General features: G+C 53.5%; 1 protein-coding gene across 2 annotated transcripts; it reads right to left on the bottom strand.

Moving 5' to 3' along the window:
- Positions 1-7,169: 7,169 nt before the first annotated feature.
- CFAP298 (cilia and flagella associated protein 298) lies at positions 7,170-17,502 on the bottom strand. 2 transcript variants are annotated; one of them, XM_013058843.2, is made up of 7 exons: positions 17,047-17,502; positions 14,758-14,874; positions 13,136-13,203; positions 9,705-9,863; positions 8,556-8,687; positions 7,786-7,881; positions 7,170-7,490 (listed from the first exon to the last, which is right to left on the bottom strand). In XM_013058843.2, exons 1-7 carry the CDS (start codon positions 17,183-17,185, stop codon positions 7,380-7,382), a joined length of 822 nt encoding a protein of 273 aa, XP_012914297.1. In that variant the 5' UTR covers positions 17,186-17,502; the 3' UTR covers positions 7,170-7,379. The 2 variants fall into 2 exon arrangements, with proteins under 2 accessions (XP_012914297.1, XP_004757561.1); XM_004757504.3 differs by having other exon boundaries at positions 14,758-14,925; positions 17,047-17,496.
- Between the last annotated feature and the right edge of the window lie 1,327 nt (positions 17,503-18,829).

Genomic DNA, 18,829 nt, shown 5'->3' with positions numbered 1-18,829 from the left:
GAATATCTCTTTTCTCCCAAGAGAGTAGCTTAATGTATGTGTTTGATTTCCAGGAAGAAGGGCCTATCAGTGGGTGGGATGTTAGTGTGAATTTCTAGTTTGTTTGCACTATGATCAGAGAATATTGTTTGTAGTATTTATATTTTGGGTATTTTTTTTTGATGTTTTCTTTGTGATTCTTCTATGTGCAAAGCTGCTAACTTTTTTTAAAAGATTTTATTTATTGATTTGAGAGAGACAGCACACGAGCAGGGGCAGGAGCAAACAGATTTTGCTGTTTGCAGAGGGAGAGGGACAAACAGACTTTGCACTGAGCACAGAGCCTGACATGGGGCTCGATCCCCTGACCCCGAGATCATGACCTGAGCAGAAATCAAAAGCCGGATGCTTAACCAACTGAGCCACCCAGGTGGCCCTGTTAAAACTTTTTTTTATAAAAAAAAGTTACAGATGAAGTGAAGTGATCACTGAGAATTTCTTTAGAAGACTTCAGTGTGGGCCACTGGGAGGACAGAGTGCAAAGCACTGATTCGCAAAGCTCTGAGTTTTTGGAGTTGAGTGGGGGGTACTTGATAGTTCACCATGGTTTTTTGTTTTTTGTTTTTTTTTTTGTTTTTTTGTACTTTCCCAATAAATTTCAATTTTCATGATAAAAAAATATAATACCCTCTCCCTGAAGGATGGTTTTTTGGTAAAGACTTTATTTATTTATTTGACAGAGAGAGACACAGCGAGAGAGGGAACACAAGCAGGGGTAGGGGCAGAGGGAGAAGCAGACTCCCTGCCAAGCAGGTGCCTAATGTGGGCCTTGATCCCAGGAGGGCAAGGCTGTGGGGTCTAACAGGCGACTATGCCCAGATGCGTGGTCAGTGAGGGGCCTTAGGAAGACAGGACCGGAACTCAGCGGGAGGGAGGGGTGGTCTAAAGGCACAATTATCATGCAGCACGTTGAACGTTGCAGGGTCCAAAGGGGGCTCCAGGGCCCCAGACTTTCTCAGGTAGAGGGTGCCCCATCCCGCAGTTGGGAGATACATTCCTGGGGTTGGGGTGGGGTGGGGGCTACACACCCAGCTCCAGACGCCCCACCAGAAGCTTCCCAGGGACACTTCTCTTTTCCTTTTTCCTTTACCTGCCAGGTTTGTACAAAGTCTGCTTGCTCTTCTATTTGGTAGAATTTCTGTGGCCCTTTTGAGACCCACAAAACCGTGCAGAAGCCTCCCAGAAGAGGAAGAATGTGCGTGCCACAATGGGAGCCGTGCTGGGTGGCGCGGCTTCAGTATGATGCTGCTTGTCCTCTTAAAAACGTCGATGATCTCTTAGGGTGTGCTCTGTGTTGGAGCAGAATTTCCCCGACTCTGCCCATGGTTCCCCTCCTAACATGAACTTCGGATCGTGTGACTGCCTCCCCAGTCAAGAAGCCTTTGCGAGTGGCCTTCTCTGAGGAAGTCCACAGGCCCCAAGTCAGGCTGTAACAGTGGCACACACACTGGGCCATAAACGTCTGGCCCTCCGTGAGGCCCAGAGCCTGACCGGGATCTCCATCCTGCAACGGGAAATCCCACGTTCAGCCAGAGTGTGTGGAAGCAGGTGCACCCCTCAGGCAAAACCAGCCCCCAATCGGTGCTGACCCTTAGAGCCTTGTCACTGACCGTGAGGCACAAACGTGTTAAGAATTAGCATCCCCGTCCCCTGACTCCCGGCCCAGTGCTCCCTGTATCCATGAGGGTAAAGGCAAAGCCGCGCTCAGATGAAGAGAGAAGGCACTGTCCCTCCGTGTGTCCTCACTGACATCATCTTTAGGAAGTGTCGCGATACTTGCCTCTGGGGGGTGGGGGGAGCACTAAAATCCGACTAAAACAGTGCCTTGCCTCCCAAGCTCCTGCCCTGCTACTGTGATGAGCAGCAGTCCAAGCGGGGGATGGTGTGGCCCCAGGCAGGGACATCCCGGAGTAGAGACAGAAGCCATGTCTCAGCCTCACTTGGGCCGAGGAAGTGAGGGGACAATTGGAAAGTTGTGTTATGTAACCGATGCTTCAACTGAGAAAAATATGATACATTGCAAATATTTAAATCTATCATTTAAAAAATTTTTTTTCTATACTGCCTTTGTTAACTGTGGTATGTGAGACACATTTGAATTTTGGCTCCCAAGGGAAAACCCGCAGGCTGGCTGTCAGCCTCACGGATATTACCTTCTCAGGTTGCTGTGAGAGCACCAAGAGCCTGGGCTAAATGTGGGGTTCCCTGGAAGGGGTTTTGGTGACAATAACTTTCTTCTTTTGGAAAAAGAGCAGCCTCTCCTTTAAAGAAATGCTCCCTACCTGAAGATTTTTTAAGTAGGCTCCACACCCAATGTGGGGCTCGAACTCACAACCCTGAGATCAAGCATCGCATGTTCTATTGACTGAGCCAGCCAGGCCCCCCACCTTACTTGAAGATTTTACTTTAAAAAAAAAAAAAAAAAAAAAAAATATATATATATATATATATATATATATATATATATATAAAATTTAAAGTTTTACAAATCCCGAACATGTTAGCATTCTAATAGTGTTTTTTGATTTTATAAATTATATAAAATCAACCTTATTTAGTATTTAAATTTATATTTTAACCGTGGCAGTACATTCTGAGGCATTCCCCGAAATGTAGTCCACTTTGAAAGAAAGAAAAGATGCCTGACACCTCAGTCTAGGTTTCTAAGTGTTTCTGCAGGGACAGGGATACACACGCTCTGAAAAGCTGTTTTTTCCAAACACGATGCTTTAAGCCGGGTAGCTTTCCTGTCCTTCTCCTCTATCTCAGCTCAGGGCGAATCTTCCCGTGTAGACAGCTTAGGTGAAATTTTCACAGGCCAAATCAGCTTTGCTAATTGTCAGTTCGTGACATTGCTTTTCTACCTATGTTCGCCAATAGGGGCCAGGGGCGTTCCTATAGCATAAAGCTATTAATATCCTATATTCAATAATGTAAATCTTATTTACTTCTCCAGGCAAAATCAAGAGCTATCCCACTCAGAAACTCTCATCAGTTCAATGTAAATTGCCTCTAGAAACGCCCAGAGTTTTCCAGCCTGGACACAGTTGCCAGAAAAGGTGGACATCTGCTCCTGTGAGCTGAGTTCATTTTGTGAAGGTCTAGTAGTTAAACTCAAAGCAGCCTCCGGTTTGCAGTTTTGCTTTGCATATCAATGCCTTTGATTGTTTTATCTTCCTCTCTTTTATTTTACAACATAAGTGATTTAGTCATACCACAGCATTTGGAGGGAAAGGAGCTGAGGGTACTCTGTATTTTGCAAATTTGTCGCTAAACCCACAGTTGCTCTGAGCCTGTGGGATCCATTCCAGCACAATGCAAATGGGATAACAAGACATGAGAACCCACAAGAATAATGCCGCTATTGTGTCTGCCCACTGTGTGTGGGGGACGTGGGGGGTGGTGGACGTTGGGGGGCCGCAGGCAGGCAGGGAGGGGGAAAGAGGCCCGTGGGCGTGTATCAGACCGTAGTCCTGTCATCAGTGTCTCATACTTAGCTTGGCCTTATTTCTGAATAACCTTATAGACGAAGGGACAGAAGGAAGGGCACTGGGGTGTCCTCACGTTCATCAGCCTTACGATGGTGGCTGCCAGGGTGCCCGGAGCCTGGGGACCTCTCCGTGAGCCAAGGGAAAACAGTAGGACGCGTTAGGGACCGTGGGCTGCTGTGCCACGCATACTCAGGGAAGGTGTAAGGGGAAAACAGTGGCCCAGCTGTGGGTTTGCAGCCGCCGAGCAACATCACCACCCAACGCAGCCAACTATGGGATCCGGGATTTGGGTTGGTTTTTTGGCACTTTTACCCCATGCATTTCAGGATGATCCTGCCTCGTGGTGGAAACGGGAACACAAATGAGCCTGCTGTTTTCTTGGTCTGAATGTATAGCATTCCAACTGTTCAAAATAAGGATGGGCCAGGACCCAGCCCGTGGAGCTCTGTTTATCCCCTGGCTTCTGAATCTGTCCATGCTGCTGTGACCCGAATTCTGTGCGCTGGCTTCCAGCCGGGACACAACCCCAGGCTTTCCCTTTCATCGTGTGGGGCAGTGGTTTTCAGAGAGCAGTCAAGCTTCTGCTTTGCTGAAAGCATCTCTGGGGTGGGCTCGGGCACCTGTCCCCTTCAGCGGCACGTGAACCAGAGCAGTCTCAGGACCCACAGGCCCCTTGCTGTTGGCCGAGGGCATGAAAATAATTGCAGGCTGCCCTGTGCCCGCTCTGTAGGGCACCTCAACGAGGCTTACTGGCCGGTGCTTGAGTAGCCACATCAGGTGTAAATGGACGCCTGCCTCTAGAGCCAACGCAGACTCTGGGGCAAGCGGGTGGGGCTTCAGATGATTCATCTTGGGCAAATGAACCTTTCTGGGCCTCGGTTTCCTTATTTGTGAAACGACAACAATCCTAGTTTCTTCCTAACGGGGCTGTTGCGAGGTGTACGTGAGAAAACATGAGGAAAGCGCTTAGCGTGGCCCTCTGGGAGATAGTAGGCACCAAGGCGGGCCACCATCACTGTGACATCTCGTGCTGAACTTCTCCCAGGAGTCCCACCGTCTCCTTGAACGTGGGCCAGGAGGGCGTTCCTCAGCAAGGAGGGGCGACTCCAGGTCTCGTGGCGGTCAGAGCAGGGTGGGGTGGTGTCTGAGGCTTCCCAGGAGAGTTCCACGGTGGGCGGCGCCGCGGTGCTCCAAGCTCGTGGCTGTTCATTTCAGGCTTAATGGCACATTCTTTGCGGGGCAGTTGCCAAGGAACGAGGTAATCCGGTGACAGAAATACTGCCCGGGGTTTCAGTTTGCTAGTCCAAAGGGTTTTAGGTGGTGTCAAATTTTATTACTAGCATTCCTGGTCTCCATGAAATAACCACGTGAGAACACAGGTTCCGTGAAAGAACAAAACTACGGGCCCAGACTAGCACCGCACAGACAATAGACATTTCGTCTCCTTTTGATAGCGATCCAAAGATGGGTTAAAAGAACAAGAAGGTAGCAGCAAGATCATGTTCATAGGCTGGTCTGTAACCTCCCATGGGCCCAGGTGCCTTGGCGATGAACGGATTCCTGAGCAAGTCCGGGGATGGCCCCTTGGCTCCACCCTCACGAGCGATGTGACCGAGGATGACTCAGGTCGCTGCCTCAGACCCCCACCAGCCTCCTCAGTGGGAGACGTGCAGGGAGTGCAGCCACAGCCACGGTGGGCACAAGCGCGGGCACCAGTGACTGCCAGCCCTCTTTCCTCAGGGGCGGCTGCGAAGGGGCAGCTTGGAGCAGAGAAAGCCTGGGGGTCCTGAAGCCGAAAGGGCAGAGGATTGTTCTTTTTACGTGAATACAGAGGTGGCGTGTGACGTAGAAATTTAGTGATTTTTCTAAGATTTTATTTTTTAAATTACTTATTTATTCGACAGAGAAAGAGAGAGGGAGAACAAGCAGGGGGAGCAGCAGAGGGAGAAGGAGAAGCAGGCTCTCTGCTGTGCAGGGAGCCCAGTGTGGGGCTGGAGCCCAGGACCCCGGGATCATGACCCCAGCCAAAGGCAGATGCTTAACCGACTGAGCCACCCAGTTGTCCCAAATCTGGTGATTTCTATACCGAAAAGTGAGCGACCCTCTGGCTCCTAACTTTGGATTATGGAAAGCCACAGAGTAATTCTCGTGGCCACTAAAGCATTTATGCCCATAAGAGTTCCGAAGGAAACAGAAACAGTTGTTCTTAAAAAGACCTTCTGTGACAGTGTGGCTGATAACATTGTTTGCAAGTCTGGCTCGGATGCGACGCACAGAAACTATACATCGTCAAAGGCAGGACGCGCCTCGAATAAAATCATGGGATCTTATTGCAAACTTCACATCAAGCACAAACACTCTTCATGGAAACGTTTAAAATTATAATCCAAAAGGAAATTAGATGCAGATTTGATTTTACAAAACCTGTCAATCAAGCATAAGTGTAAGGCGCCCTCCAGACGTGCGGTGGGGAGGGGGGGGGTCGGCTGCAGACAGCTCTCGGGAACAGCAGGAAGCCAGGGAGCCTGCTGGGGGCGGGAGGGGGTGGGCAGCAGCTCCGTGAAACTGGAGATGGTGGGAAGGAGAGGAGGCTGAAGGTTTTGGGAGAATCTGCGTGCAATGTTCGAGGTCCTTTCTGCACTGGAGAGGCAGGTCTCTGTCACGGATGGAATCCTCCCCAGGGGGAGGGCAGCGTCTTGGCTAATCTTGCTGCTGGAGGTGGGCAGAGGGGGCAGAGGCCGGCCCTGCGCCCCGGGGAAGCCTGCCCCTCGGCGGGTAGAGCGCGCGCACACACACACACACACACACACACACACCCCGCTTGCCGCCAGAGTTCCCCCATCGCGGCTACAGGGGGAAGAGGTGTGGGGGGCACTGGAGGGCCCGAGCCGGGCGAGTCCCCCTCACTCGGCTCTACCTCAGGCCGGCTCGCCGCAGGTCCTCCAGCGCGGGGGACCGCACTGCACAGACCAACAGCCAGGCAGGCCAGGATTTCTAGGCCACTCTGGCTGCCCAGGCAGTCCGGGAGAGGAGCGGGGCTCAGGTGCCAGGGTCTGTGGGGGTGAGGGGGCGGGGTTTCAAACCCAAGCTGTCCTAGAAGACCGGTCAGGATGGCCGGTGGCCCCCGAGCCCGACGCCGTCGTCAGCCTGGGGGGCAGCCGAGCACCCGGAGAGCTGCAGGCTGAGCCCACAGGGGACAACCGTGTGCGACCAGCGCCTGCATTCGTTTCCAGGAAGAGCCCAGAAATGACAGGACTGGTTCCCCTGCCAGGCTAGACGGGCTTGCGAGCCGGCTTCCAGCACGGGTGTGGCCTGCACGCCCAGAAAGCAAGGCCAGGCAGGCGTCGGCGAGGAGGCGGACTTTACCTGGACGCGGGGGAGGGAGGGGTGCGTGGGGGCTGCGGTCCCCCGCGGGGCGGCCTCGAGCGGCCTCTAGCGGCCAAGCTGCGCGGCGCACGCAGGGCTCCCGGGGAGCAGGGGCACTTCTGTTCCCTCTGGACCTCAGCCCCCGTGAGAACAGAAAACAAAGAAATTCGGAAGAAACAAATGTCTGTCATTCATTCCATCGTTAGTGCTCAGTCAAAGAAAAATTTCAGATACTAAATACTGTTTTGAAATAGAAATAATTTAGGCCGATTCTTCTGAGGATGTATTTATTAAGTTCTAAGACCCTGAATAATTTTTCTTTTAAACATTCAAACGGAAAGAAAAACTAGGACAACTAGAAATTCAACATCTTTCACAGAAGGCTGCAGGCACCCCTATATTACTGTTATTCTTTTAAATTTGTATGATTTGCGTACTGAAAGGCGAGCTAGTACTTCCGACAGCACCGGTGGCCGGCGAACTTCATCTTGGCCTCCACTTGATGTCTTTTACTCCGTGGAAATGTCTCTTCAAAGCGGTGTTATCTGCCCACGGAGAATTTAAGCAGGAGTCATCATCGTTTTCTTCCAATTTCTGGAAACAAACATGTTTTACTCAGGAAGGCATTCCTGGAAAGTGTTTTTGCAACATCAACAGACCGAAGAAAGAACCCGTGTCCAAACTCCCACTCCCCGCCTCCCCAGGAGGATGCTTCCAGAGGAGGATGCAGGTGGATGCCCCACAGGGTCCCCGTGGCCCAGGAGAGGCGGGAGCTCCAGCAAGACCCCCTCCCCACATCCTACAGAGCTCGCCACCCCCCAGAACTGCCCTGAGCAGGGGTGAACACCCCTGACCCAGCTCTGCGGAAAACCTTCCGTGGACCCGCTACCTTGAGCTCCTCTTGTCTTCTGTGATAGTACAGCATCAGCTGTTTCTGCTCCTCACTGCTGATCACTGGTTCCCGGGCTGGAGCGCCTTGTCCCCTCTGAAAGACGCGGGAGGAGCAGACTGTGGATGACAGCCTCCTTTGCCCACAGCTACGCAGGTGACCCATTTTGATCACCACAGGAAGGCCTGGACTCCAGCAGCCCCTCACCTTGGGCCCCCATGGGGACCCGAGACCAGAGGCCGGGCAGTGCCATCTGTCATGGCCATTCCCCCGTCAGCCACTGCAGGTCCAGTGGGGCAGGGGAGGGACACTGCTCCCCCAAATCACAGAGAAATGGCTATGACAGAGCACACGACCCGAGCACCTTACGGACACACAGCTCTACACTACCCACACCCGTACAGGCCTCGGACACATCCTCCTTGTTTAGAGTAGCAGCACTTGGAAAACTTGAGATCTGTGCTCTAGGCTGTATTTTTCATTTCAAGAAACATTTTTAGTTACTTGTAGCCCATTTCTCAAGTTGAAATCAACATGGCATATCCACCCCCCCCCCCCCCCCCCCCCAGAATAAACTCCAGATGGTGGCAATCAGTCCACTTTCTCTGCCAGGTTTTGCTGGTGCATGAAGGGGACAGTTTTCCTTTAAGCCTGGGCCGCTGGCATTGAAGTACTGGCAGCAAGGATGTTAGGTCAGGTTTACTCTAAATTTGTATCGGTTGGAAAATAATTAACAAAAACTCGAGACATGTTAAAGCCAAAGTACTTACTTGCTGAATCTTGACGATGATTTTGGTTTTTTCGTTCTTGCCCACGTAGTCAGAAAGCGTCTTTGTTCTCCTCAGCTCCTTGGCTGCCCACCACAGTTGCGCCTCTGATTCTTCGATGACACTCAGTCCTGCCTGCGGCCACGGTCAAACCAGCTCTAAGTCTGCTGGGACGCGGCCCCCGGTGTATGATCCCACCCCGGTGCGCGGAACCTGGCAGGTGCCCACGCCCCGCCAGCAGCGTGGGGCAGGTTCCGTGTGGGGCCACCCTCCATCTCCCCAACTCCTCTCCCCCCAACAGGAGGAAACCAAACCCTCCAACAAGTCAAAGACCTTGCTCATTTTTTTTTTTTAAAGAATCAAAGAGAGAGAGCGGGAGGGAGAGAGAATCCCAAGCAGGCCCCATGTGGATCCTGACCTGGGGCTTGATCTCAGGACACTGAGGATCGTGACCTGTGCCAAAATCAAGAGTCGGACACTAACCAACGCGTCAGCCAGGCGCTCCAGCCTGGCTAACTTGAATGCCTTCCCTGATAGTTTTAACTCATGCCCCGACTCAGCTGACTTCTTGCTCTGGGGAAGCAGAGAGCGCCTGATCTCCTCTGCACCTTCTCTAGAAGGTCCTTCGCAGATGGAACTGCAGGACCCTGCCGGCAAAGAGCGCTGGAATCCTGCTGGGGTTTACGTACAGGCGTAATGAGGCTGTGTGTCTGCTTCCGCACAGCCCACCTGCTGAAGACGGCTCAGAGCCACACACGCTGCCCAACAGCGTAAGGAATCAGGGAGAAAAGCACGGGAAAATGGAACATAAAGGCAAGAAAATAACATGAAGCAAAAGGTAAGGCTAGAACGCAAAATGCCATGCAAAGGGACCAATACATTTTGGGTAGAAACAGGGACAAACTGGGTTTCTGGCTTCCCAGTGGCCAAAGAAAACGGAAGGTTTTCAGTTGCTCCTGACGGGCAGCCGCACACCTGTCCCGCCTGCCCTCCCCCGGGAGCGCTACTCTGGGGTCCCTCTCTCAGCTCAGGACTCTGCCCTGAAGCTCGGGAAGCACAGGGCCATCCCACGCATGGAGCAAAATGCTAGGTCCAGAGGCGGAGGGTCAAATCCGACGTGACCCACCTTAAAGAATGCCCAGAGCTGCATACCTGGGTTCCAGACAAATCTTCCTTATTTTCAAACTCCATCCGGATGGGATCGTAGGGCGGCAGCCCCATGGGATAAACAATCATCACGGCCCCTCGAAGCTGGTCCAGGGCGTCTTTCACCATCTCCAGGGTAACGCAGACTCCAGCTTCCACCTGTTTCTGAAAAGGCCAAGGACAGGCATCACTATTTACAACGGGGCTAATCCATTCCGGGCTCTCGTACAAGACTCTCGCCAGCTGCTGCCAGAGCAACAGAAAGGACCCAAACTGGGGCACCTGGTGGCTCAGTGGGTTAAAGCCTCTGCCTTCAGCTCAGGTCATGATCCCAGGGTCCTGGGATCGAGCCCCAAATCAGGCTCTCTGCAGGGCAGGAAGCCTGTTTCCCCCCCTCTCTCTCCACCTGCCTCTCTGCCTGCTTTTGATCTCTGTCAAATAAATAAATAAAATCTTTAAAAAAAAAAAAAAAGGACTCAAACAGCACTTGCTACCAAAGCCACTGTCTACTCCTGGGGCGTCTGTGCATCGCTCCCCCCCCCCCCAACAGCAGGCAGACCATGAGCGGGGCTGCGGACACTGGGCAGCACCCACCACAGGGATCAGAAAACACCTGGGGTGGGGTGGGAGGCGGCCCGGTGGGTGGGTGACAGGGTGGAGACGGAAACAGGGAGGAGCGCAGGGGGAGGAGTGATACACAGAGGAATACATCTGCTTGTCCTGGTCCTGGCACAGCACTTCAAAATCCCCAGAATTTCCTGAGTGGTAGGAATGTCTGTTGTTATTCATGAGCCCCTCTGGACTGCACCCGAGTTTATGCTGACGAGATGACCCACGTGGGACCTCGTGTCCGTGTCCGGGGAGGGGCTGGCCACCCCAGGGAGACCAAACTGGGATTACAGGGTTGGCACTTCCAGAGCCCACTCCCACCATCACCCCCAGGGCGAGGCCGGGGCCGGAGAGGAGTTAAATCATGTGGCCAGACATCTCATCATTCATGCTCAAGAAATTCGGGGTAGACGTCCGCTGTGGGGGAAGGAAACAAGCGGGGTCCTGAGAAACCCAGAGCACCTCGGCTTCGGGAAGGTTCCTGGGAGGGAAAGGCCGGCGTGCTGAGCGGGTGAAGCTGCGGAGAACTGATGTCCGGGGAAGGAAAGAGGCCCGAGGGCAGCAGCAGGGTGGACGCAGCCCACGGGAGGGGAGAGACTGGGCACTTCCCCCGTCTTGGGTTTCCAGAAGGGGGATCCAGACAAGCCGCAGTGGGGTAATAGCAGAAATGCGAGAGCTCGGGGGATGGGAGTCTGCAGGGAAGGACCAGGGAGGAAAAGAAAACAGAGAAGTGAGGGCTCCTGGCCCACAGCCCCGAGTCTCCGCCAGGCAGGAAGCGAAGCTGCCCACGGAGAGGGAGAGGGGACAGGACACTGCCCATGGAGAGTGAGGTGGTGAGGAAAGTTGGGTTCGGGGGACCCCATGGCAGGGCAGGGGCCAAGGGGCAGGGCAGGGCACATCGCAGCTCACATCAGAGCTGGGACCGTTCTGGGTGAGCGCGTTACACTGTCACTGAGTGGGAGATGAGTAAGATGGAAGATCCTCGCTTCTGAGAAAATCCAGCGTCCTGTGGCGTGGACGCCCCGGCCCCAGAGAGGGGTGAGGTGTGGCCTGAGGGAGGCAGGAGGACCGTCCGCTGGGCGCCGGACTGAAACTCTCCAAAGCTAGGCTCTCCTCTGTGAAACGGAGGGGACAGTCCTGCCTCACCGACTCCGGGGCTCACGGATTGCTTCCTGACCCACATCTCCGTTAAACTCATCAGGCCTTCCCGTGAGAGACACATGCCGGAGGAACGGTGAGGGGAGCGCTCAGATACGGGGGGTTCCGGGAGGGAAGGCTTCTGCTGGGAGCGTGTCACCTGCGCCACCAATGCTAACCGGCGGGGTGCCAGAGTCCTTTTCTGTAAAAGCTCCTCCAAAGGCCAAGGGTGGTGAACCCTGGCCAGGGCACATGGAAGGGGACAGAGCAACCTCCATGTGACCAACCTCCTGCCACGGGACTCGAACCCTCCCTCGCGGCCCCGTGGTGTGCGGACCCACAGGGCTAACTGCCCCCACAGGGCAGGGCCTGGTGCGAGACAGTGCCGTGCACTGCAGGTCTGGCGGCGGCGTGGAAAGGGCCCTGGGCGAGAAGTTGGGCTGCTGCTCGGGGCCTCTGCAACTGGGGCCTGTCACTGCAGCAGGGGCCCGGAAGGCGGCGGACGCTCTCGCTAAGCCGGGAGAGAACTACACAAACTCATGCACAGGCAGAGGGAAGAGGGGGAAAAACCGCCCAGAACACCATGTGGGGAGGGAAGGGTGCAGGACCGGGCCCAGGCGACGGTTTTCCTAACTCGTCCTGATCGGTGCTAGTTTGACGAGGTGTTAATCGTTATTATCATTAGCAATACTTAGAAAAAAAAAAAATTCTGGGGTCAAATGCATTTTCCAAACACGGGACTGAACCAAAGCCTTCCTTGTAAGACTTCACAGAGCCTTGGCTGTATTGACAGGCACAGAAGGTAGTGTTTCCTGAAACACTTAAAAAGCATGAGTTAGGGGCACCTGGGTGGCTCACTGGGTTAAACCCTCTGCCTTAGGCTCAGGTCAGGATCCCAGGGTCCACATCGGACTCTCTGCTCAGCGGGGAACCTGCTTCCTCCTCTCTCTCTGCCTGCCTCTCTGCCTACTTGTGATCTCTGTCTGTCAAATAAATAAATAAAATCTTAAAAAAAAAAAAAAAAAAGGATGAGTTTGGAGCTTGCAGAATCTGGGACATGGGTTCAGAAGCGGCGGTTTTGCCCAGGGTCTCAAACCCCGACCCCCCAAACTGTGAACTTCATCTGTAAAGGCCTGGGCGGGGGGCGGGGGGCGGGTGTGTGTGTGTGTGTGCAAGGATGGGAGCTGCCAATGCGTGAACAGCACAACTGACCGAAAACCCAACTCTTCCAACAGCCTGAATCCTCCTCCTCCAGATTCACGGTATCTGCCAACAGGAGGACGTCGGCTTCTCCGTCCAGGCAAGTTTTTGTATTGTCACCAGGATCCACAGAAAAGTAACTCCTATCCGCACGTACTAGGGCAATCAAACATCCAGAGAGCTAAGGCAGGGCCACAGCGCTTCTGTTTCTCTTTGCTAAGCTCCAGAAGCATCCCGCAGGCGCCGGCTCCCGGCTGTCCTACACCCGCCGCCCTGCACTCGGCGTCTGCCGTCTGCCCAGTACAAGCCAGGAGGACACTGTCACCTTTACGGAAAGGAAAAGCGAGCCCCCCCCCCCCCAGCCTGCTGCTCTCCCTGGACTCTGGGAGGCTAACAAAGAAGAAAAGGCCCGTCCGCCGAGAACTCTGGAAGCCAGACGTGGAGCTGGTATTCCCAACAACAGGCTTTAGGGCAGCATTTCCAAAGCTAACCTTCGATATTATCGCTTTGGCCTCTTCTACAGTCTTCTTTAAAACTTGCTTCATTTTCTCATTCGGAGCTATGAAAATAAAACAGGGAAGAGGGAGAGAGATGGCCATCTTTAAAACTGTTCTCCCACGGGCTAACCCCTCCCTGGCTGAGTCGGGGAGCTGGGAGACCAGAGAAGGACCCGCACGGAACTTGGGCCAGGGGCGCCGGAGAGCTGGCTGGGAGAAGGCATGGAAGACTCTCTCACAGCTTAATTTCTTAATGAAGAAAAGTAGAGATTAGACGATGAAAATGCTAGGGGCACCTGGGTGGCTCAGTGGGTTAAGCCTCTGCCTTCGGATCCGGTCATGGTCCCAGGGTCCTGGGATTGAGCCCCACATGGGGCTCTCTGCGCAGCAGGGAGCCTGCCTCCTCCTCTCTCTCTCTCAAAAAAAAAGAAAAGAAAAGAAAAGAAAATGCTAGATGCATAAAGCTGTGTTAGAACAGAAAGGGCTAATTTAAGACAAGGCCGGTTGAAAGACCAATCATGAACCATGAACCGGTTCTTATGAGATACTATTATTTTTCTCATTGGTGTAGTTCCTTTTAAAAAGCAAAGAATCTCTCCAAACTAACAATGAGTCTATGTACTAAAAGATGTAAAAGACAGTCAGCCATTTTCCAGGCTAAAACTCAATGGAGATAATACTAAAAATTCCTATTATCTTCAGTATTTTTTAACAAAATTTTTTTGAGCCTGTAAAGTCCTCGTAGGGAGGGGCGCCTGGGTGGCTCAGTGGGTTAAAGCCTCTGCTTTCAGCTCAGGTCATGATCCCAGGGTCCTGGGATCGAACCCTGCATTGGGCTCTCTGCTCAGTGGGGAGCCTGCTTCCTTCTCTCTCTCTCTGCCTGCCTCTCTGCCTGTCATCTCTGTCAAATAAATAAATAAAATCTTTAAAAAAAAAAAGTCCCCGTAGGGACACTTTTGTATTTATTTGGCCCCTAACAGTGTTTCAGGGGCACAGCAATACTTAGGTGTTTGTTTAATTAGAGTCTTTTAAGTGGAGCTTTTCCTGCAAGTTCAAAGAGACCAGCTCCCAGAGCGGGGCAGCATCTTTTCTCCTTGCAATTCCACCCGATTGCGCCTTCGCTACAGGGGGACACTTTCGAATGCTCTGACATGCTCTGAGCTGCGGGCTCTGCTCTACACCGCAGAGAGGCATGCCCTCCATGAGAACAGAGACCCGTGGACCGACACTGACTTCCTTCTTTCTCATGGAATCTCAGTACCTGCAAACCATAGCAGAACAGAACCTTCGATGCTTTGCAAAGATTCCCCTGCAAATCATGAGGCTGAACCACATGAAACTGCCAATAGTCACCATCTGTTACCCACAAATACGGCAGCTTCAGGTAGTTCAGCTCCCAGATTTAAGAGCAGCAGCATTGGAGGCAGAATCAGCAGCCGATGCATCCGTCCGCTCGCTGCCCAGCTCACTCCGGATCTGCCGCAAGGACTGAGGTGTACAATGCAGCATTTCATCGGTTTGTCCAGAAAGCTGAGGCCTGTGTTTTCACGGAAAGGGCCTCTTACACACTTGCTGCTGTACTCAGGCATGCACACAGAAGATACAAGCTGGATTACCTTGCCCGTTCCTTCGGCCAATATCATCCTTTTTAAATACTGAGCCCCCGCTGGGTACACACTTCTCGCCCCACTCGTCCCTCAACTTCAGTTCTTCAATCTGGTCGTCGGTCAGTCCTTGCATATTGGGAGGGAGAAATATGCCATGTTCTGCTAATTCTTCCATTTCTTCAAAATAAGAGAGAGTTAGACAACATGTATCACGATCACCATTACAACGCTTTCTACCCACATTGAAATGTAAGCTCCCTAGAGCTTAGGGATCTTGCCCGTTGGGTCCCTATTTTATTCACCGAACACTTAGAAGTCACTTGCTTTGTGCCAGGCCTGCCCTTGACCTTTGACAAATGATCACAGACATGCCCTACGTTAACAGCAGCACGGAGAATTTAGGGGCTCACTGTGGTCACCGGCAGCAGCGCTGGACTTCCCTGCTCTGACCCTCGGCTGTGTTGTACTTCCTGGCCCTCAGGAGGCACAAATTCAAATTCACTGATACTCTGAACACATATCCACAGGGAGCGTTACAATTTCCAAGTGTGCTCACATGGATTATTTAATTTCACCTTGTGAGGTAGGTCAGAGAAGCAACATCCTCATCTTCCCTCATGCACAGCTAGCTCTAGCATCTGAGGCTTTCATGGCCTTGCGTTCTTAAATACCCACTTCATAAATAATTTAGGTAACCGATCAGTGGGGAGGAAGTGAGGCAATGCACACCCTTCCCAAGGGACAGAGATGGAAAGAGACTGGTTTTCTAGTATCATGTCCCTATTCAAAAGCAGGGCTTTATATATTTCCTATCCCACATATATTTACTCTGCATAAGCCACGTTTTAGCCTTGCAAAATTGCTTGCCCTTCCTTCCTTCCTCTAGAAAAGTACACAGATCTAGGTCTTCCCACAGCACTGTAGGAAGACACTAGACCGCCTGTAATAGCACGATACTACAAAACAAAGGCTGTAACTTCATGGGGTCTTTGCTGCCTCTCCCCCCACCAGACTCAAACTATCTGGGGGCAGGGGCTGGTCTCAGTCATCCCTGTCTCCTGAAAGCATAGCACCTGGGCCTGCCTGGACCAGTTCAGTGGGGGCTGGAGTCACTGACATGACTATTAACATCTGGCACCACGTTTTCAACTGGTAATTTTATTATAGAAAATGAAACTGGGAGTCCCTTTTCTCCCCAAGCGCTTTAATTAAAAAAAAAAAAAAAAAGTAATATTGACCTTGTTTTAAAATCAATAAATTTTACTAAGGAACTTTATGTCTATCTCACAAAGGTAGAAACCATAAGCCTTAAGGAGTTCTCCATGGCACAAAAATCACATCATATAGTTACAGAGACACTCAGTAACATTCTGGACCACATCTGGAGTACGCTCACGTCCCAACGTGGTAGCTACTAGCTGCACTTGACTCTTTATATTTAAATTAAAATGAAATTCAATTAGGGGCGCCAGAGTGGCTGGGTCGGTTGGGCCTCTGCCTTCAGCTCAGGTCGTGATCCCGGGAGCTCCCTGCTCAGCGGGGAGTCTGCTTCTCCCTCTCCCTCGATCTCAGGGTTGTGAGTTCAAGCCCCGCAACGATCGTTGACAAAAGCGACCAAACGCCGTAATACGAGGAGAAGGCTCTTGTTTCCTGGCGAAGGGCAGGAAGAGCCAGACCCTCAGCCGGTCTTCCCACGCCCGGGGCCCCGTCGTTAAGTCAGGTGCTTACCCCCTTGAAATGAATTCACCTTTTGGTTATTTTAAAGTAGGCTCCACGCCCAATGCGGAGCCCAAATGCGGGGCTTGAACTCACAACCCTGAGATCAAGACCCGAGCTGAGATCCAGTGGGACGCTCAACCGAGACACCCAGGCTCCCCCGAATTCCCTTCTGAAAAGGGCCGGGGCCGTCCCGCCCCTCCCGCCGCACCACCGCGCCGCACCTGCTCGGCGGCCCGGAGTGGCGCGCCCGCGGGTCATCCCCTCTCCGGGCCTATTTCACTCCCGGCCTCGCCCGCCCGCCCGCCGGCACCCGGCGTCTGCGCCCGCCCCGCTGGCTCTTCAGGCACCTCCGGGGGACCCCGGCGTCCCCCCTCCAAGCGCGCCGGCCGCACGTCTAAGCACAACGTAGCAGACCTGCCCCGCACCCCCAGGCCAGCCGGCCCGAGCAAGGCTCGCGGCTCCCGACGCCCGTCCCCAGGGCAGAGGACCCGCACCTCCTCCCCGCCCGGGCCCGCCCCGGCCCGCCCCGGCTCGGGCTCCCCGGTCCGGGCCGCAGACTCGCGCGCCGCCGGGCCTCACCTGAGCAGACGCGCTGCACCTTGAGCCGCGCGTTGTAGACCCGGGCCACCCGCACCGTGAGCTCCTCCAGCTCCGTGCTCCCCGGCGCCTGGAGCAGGAACTGGCTCTCGTCGCCCCGTTTCACGTGCAGAAGAACCATGGCGGCCGCGGAGACCCCGCCGAGGCGGCGAGGAGGCCCGGGAGGCCTTAAGCCGCAGGCGAGCGGCGACCGCGCACGAACCGCTGCTAGGAGACGGAACTCGCGGCTCGGGCTCTAGCGGTACCGGGACCGGGGTGGGGAGGGCACTCGCTCCCGGAAGTGGCTGTTGCCAGGAGCAACAAAGAAACACACGGGCCTCCGGCTCTAGTCGGAAGCGTAAGGTGGTTAAGCCGCAGTGCGCGAGTCCAGGCAATGTGTTCCCGGAAGCAGGTGCTGCGGGGCAACGATCCACGCAGTGGGAGAGGGCCGCGGTCTAGGCCGGCACCCCGCAGCGGAGGGGGGGAGGGCAAAAGGGGGTGGGGACTAACCGAGCCCCGCCCCCGGAAGTGCCTGTTGTCTGGGCAACCGCCCCCACAGAAGCCAAGCCGCCGGAGGGGGGCGCGAAACGCCCCGCGACTCGCCGGGGCCCGGGGTTCCACCCGAGGAGATGGGTGGTGGGAGGAGGCTGCTAGGTCGGGACTGGGTGGGGTGGTGGGCAGGTCCAGAACCGGAGCCGCGCAGCAGGAGCCCACGGCCGCTCCGAGTCTCCGCGGGGTTTCCGCCGCCCGCGGTCACCACTTCCGGAAGTCCTGCCCGCTGTTTCCGGTCTGCAGAAGTTCCGGGCGGTGCGCGCGGGGTGCTGGGTCTGAGCGTCGCGGGGCGGGCGAGAGCGGCCGCGGCGCCGTGTGCGGGCTGATTCGGAGTCGGTATCCGGGGAGGCTCAAGCGGCTGCCGCCGGAGCGACTGTCCCCAAACTATCCAGCGACCCACCGCCCAGCAGATGCTTACTGAGCAGGCGCTGTTTCTTCCCTCCCTGCTGGCCAGAAGTTCATCCCTCGTTTATCCTGAATACATTCTGCATTCATGGAGCCAGCGACTGCTTCAGACTTGGCCGATGGTGCCTTGCGAGAACCATTTATCCACAGACTCCTGTATTTCAGGGTCTCTGGGTATAATTTTTAATATTAAAAGTGTGCAAAACTCATGTACTGGCCATCCACTTTTGTTTAAATATGTAGTTTGTTGATCATTTGGTAGAAGATCTGCCAAATTTCCACAGATCAAGCCCTTGAAGTACCTTTAATCTTTGTCAGCACTGATTTTTGCCTTTGTAGTCCTGCTAAACTTTATTCTTCTGTTATATTCCTGTCGGTGGTTTCTTGTTTTTGTTTTTTTCTGCTCATAGAGGCCATGTCTCACAATTTTGGGTGTAGCTTTTTCTCAGTGTGTTTCTGGTGGTCATAAATTGTTCCAAAATCTCGTCTTGCCACCACGGAACTGGGTTCTGAATTTTCAGACAAAACGTGAGATTTGTGTGCTCTTGTGCCGTTTGGCAACTTTCCTCTCAATATTTTAGGTACTGTTGCATTTCTAGGGTGAAGGGTATCTTGGACCATTTGTATCTAATGAAGCAATCCATTAGTGATGACTGCTGAGGGCAAGATAATTAATAGGTCGTTCATGAGTGCTGCTAGATACCAGGCAGCCAGGGAAGAAAAGAACACATTTTTAGTGTATTGAAAAAAGTTTTTTAAAAGCCCTAATACATTAAAGATACAGTTAAAGTTCCTACATATCGCTCTCTGATTCCATTCTCTTCTTCCC

This window comes from Mustela putorius, unplaced genomic scaffold (assembly GCF_011764305.1).
Source record: "Mustela putorius furo isolate JIRA1106 unplaced genomic scaffold, ASM1176430v1.1 tig00000832_pilon_pilon_pilon, whole genome shotgun sequence".
NCBI lineage: Eukaryota > Metazoa > Chordata > Mammalia > Carnivora > Mustelidae > Mustela > Mustela putorius.
The sequence above is the reverse complement of the archived record's forward strand: the minus strand, read 5'-3'. Positions and strand labels throughout refer to the sequence as shown.

Excerpts from the sequence above, each read along its gene's own strand:
- CFAP298 (XM_004757504.3), bottom strand. The coding sequence starts at position 17,185 with ATGGTTCTTCTGCACGTGAAACGGGGCGACGAGAGCCAGTTCCTGCTC. Across the intron at positions 13,204-14,757 it reads TGGCCGAAGGAACGGGCAAG|CTCCGAATGAGAAAATGAAG; the intron begins GTAATCCAGCTT and ends TTATTTTCATAG. Across the intron at positions 7,491-7,785 it reads GAAGACAAGAGGAGCTCAAG|AAATTGGAAGAAAACGATGA; the intron begins GTAGCGGGTCCA and ends GTTTGTTTCCAG.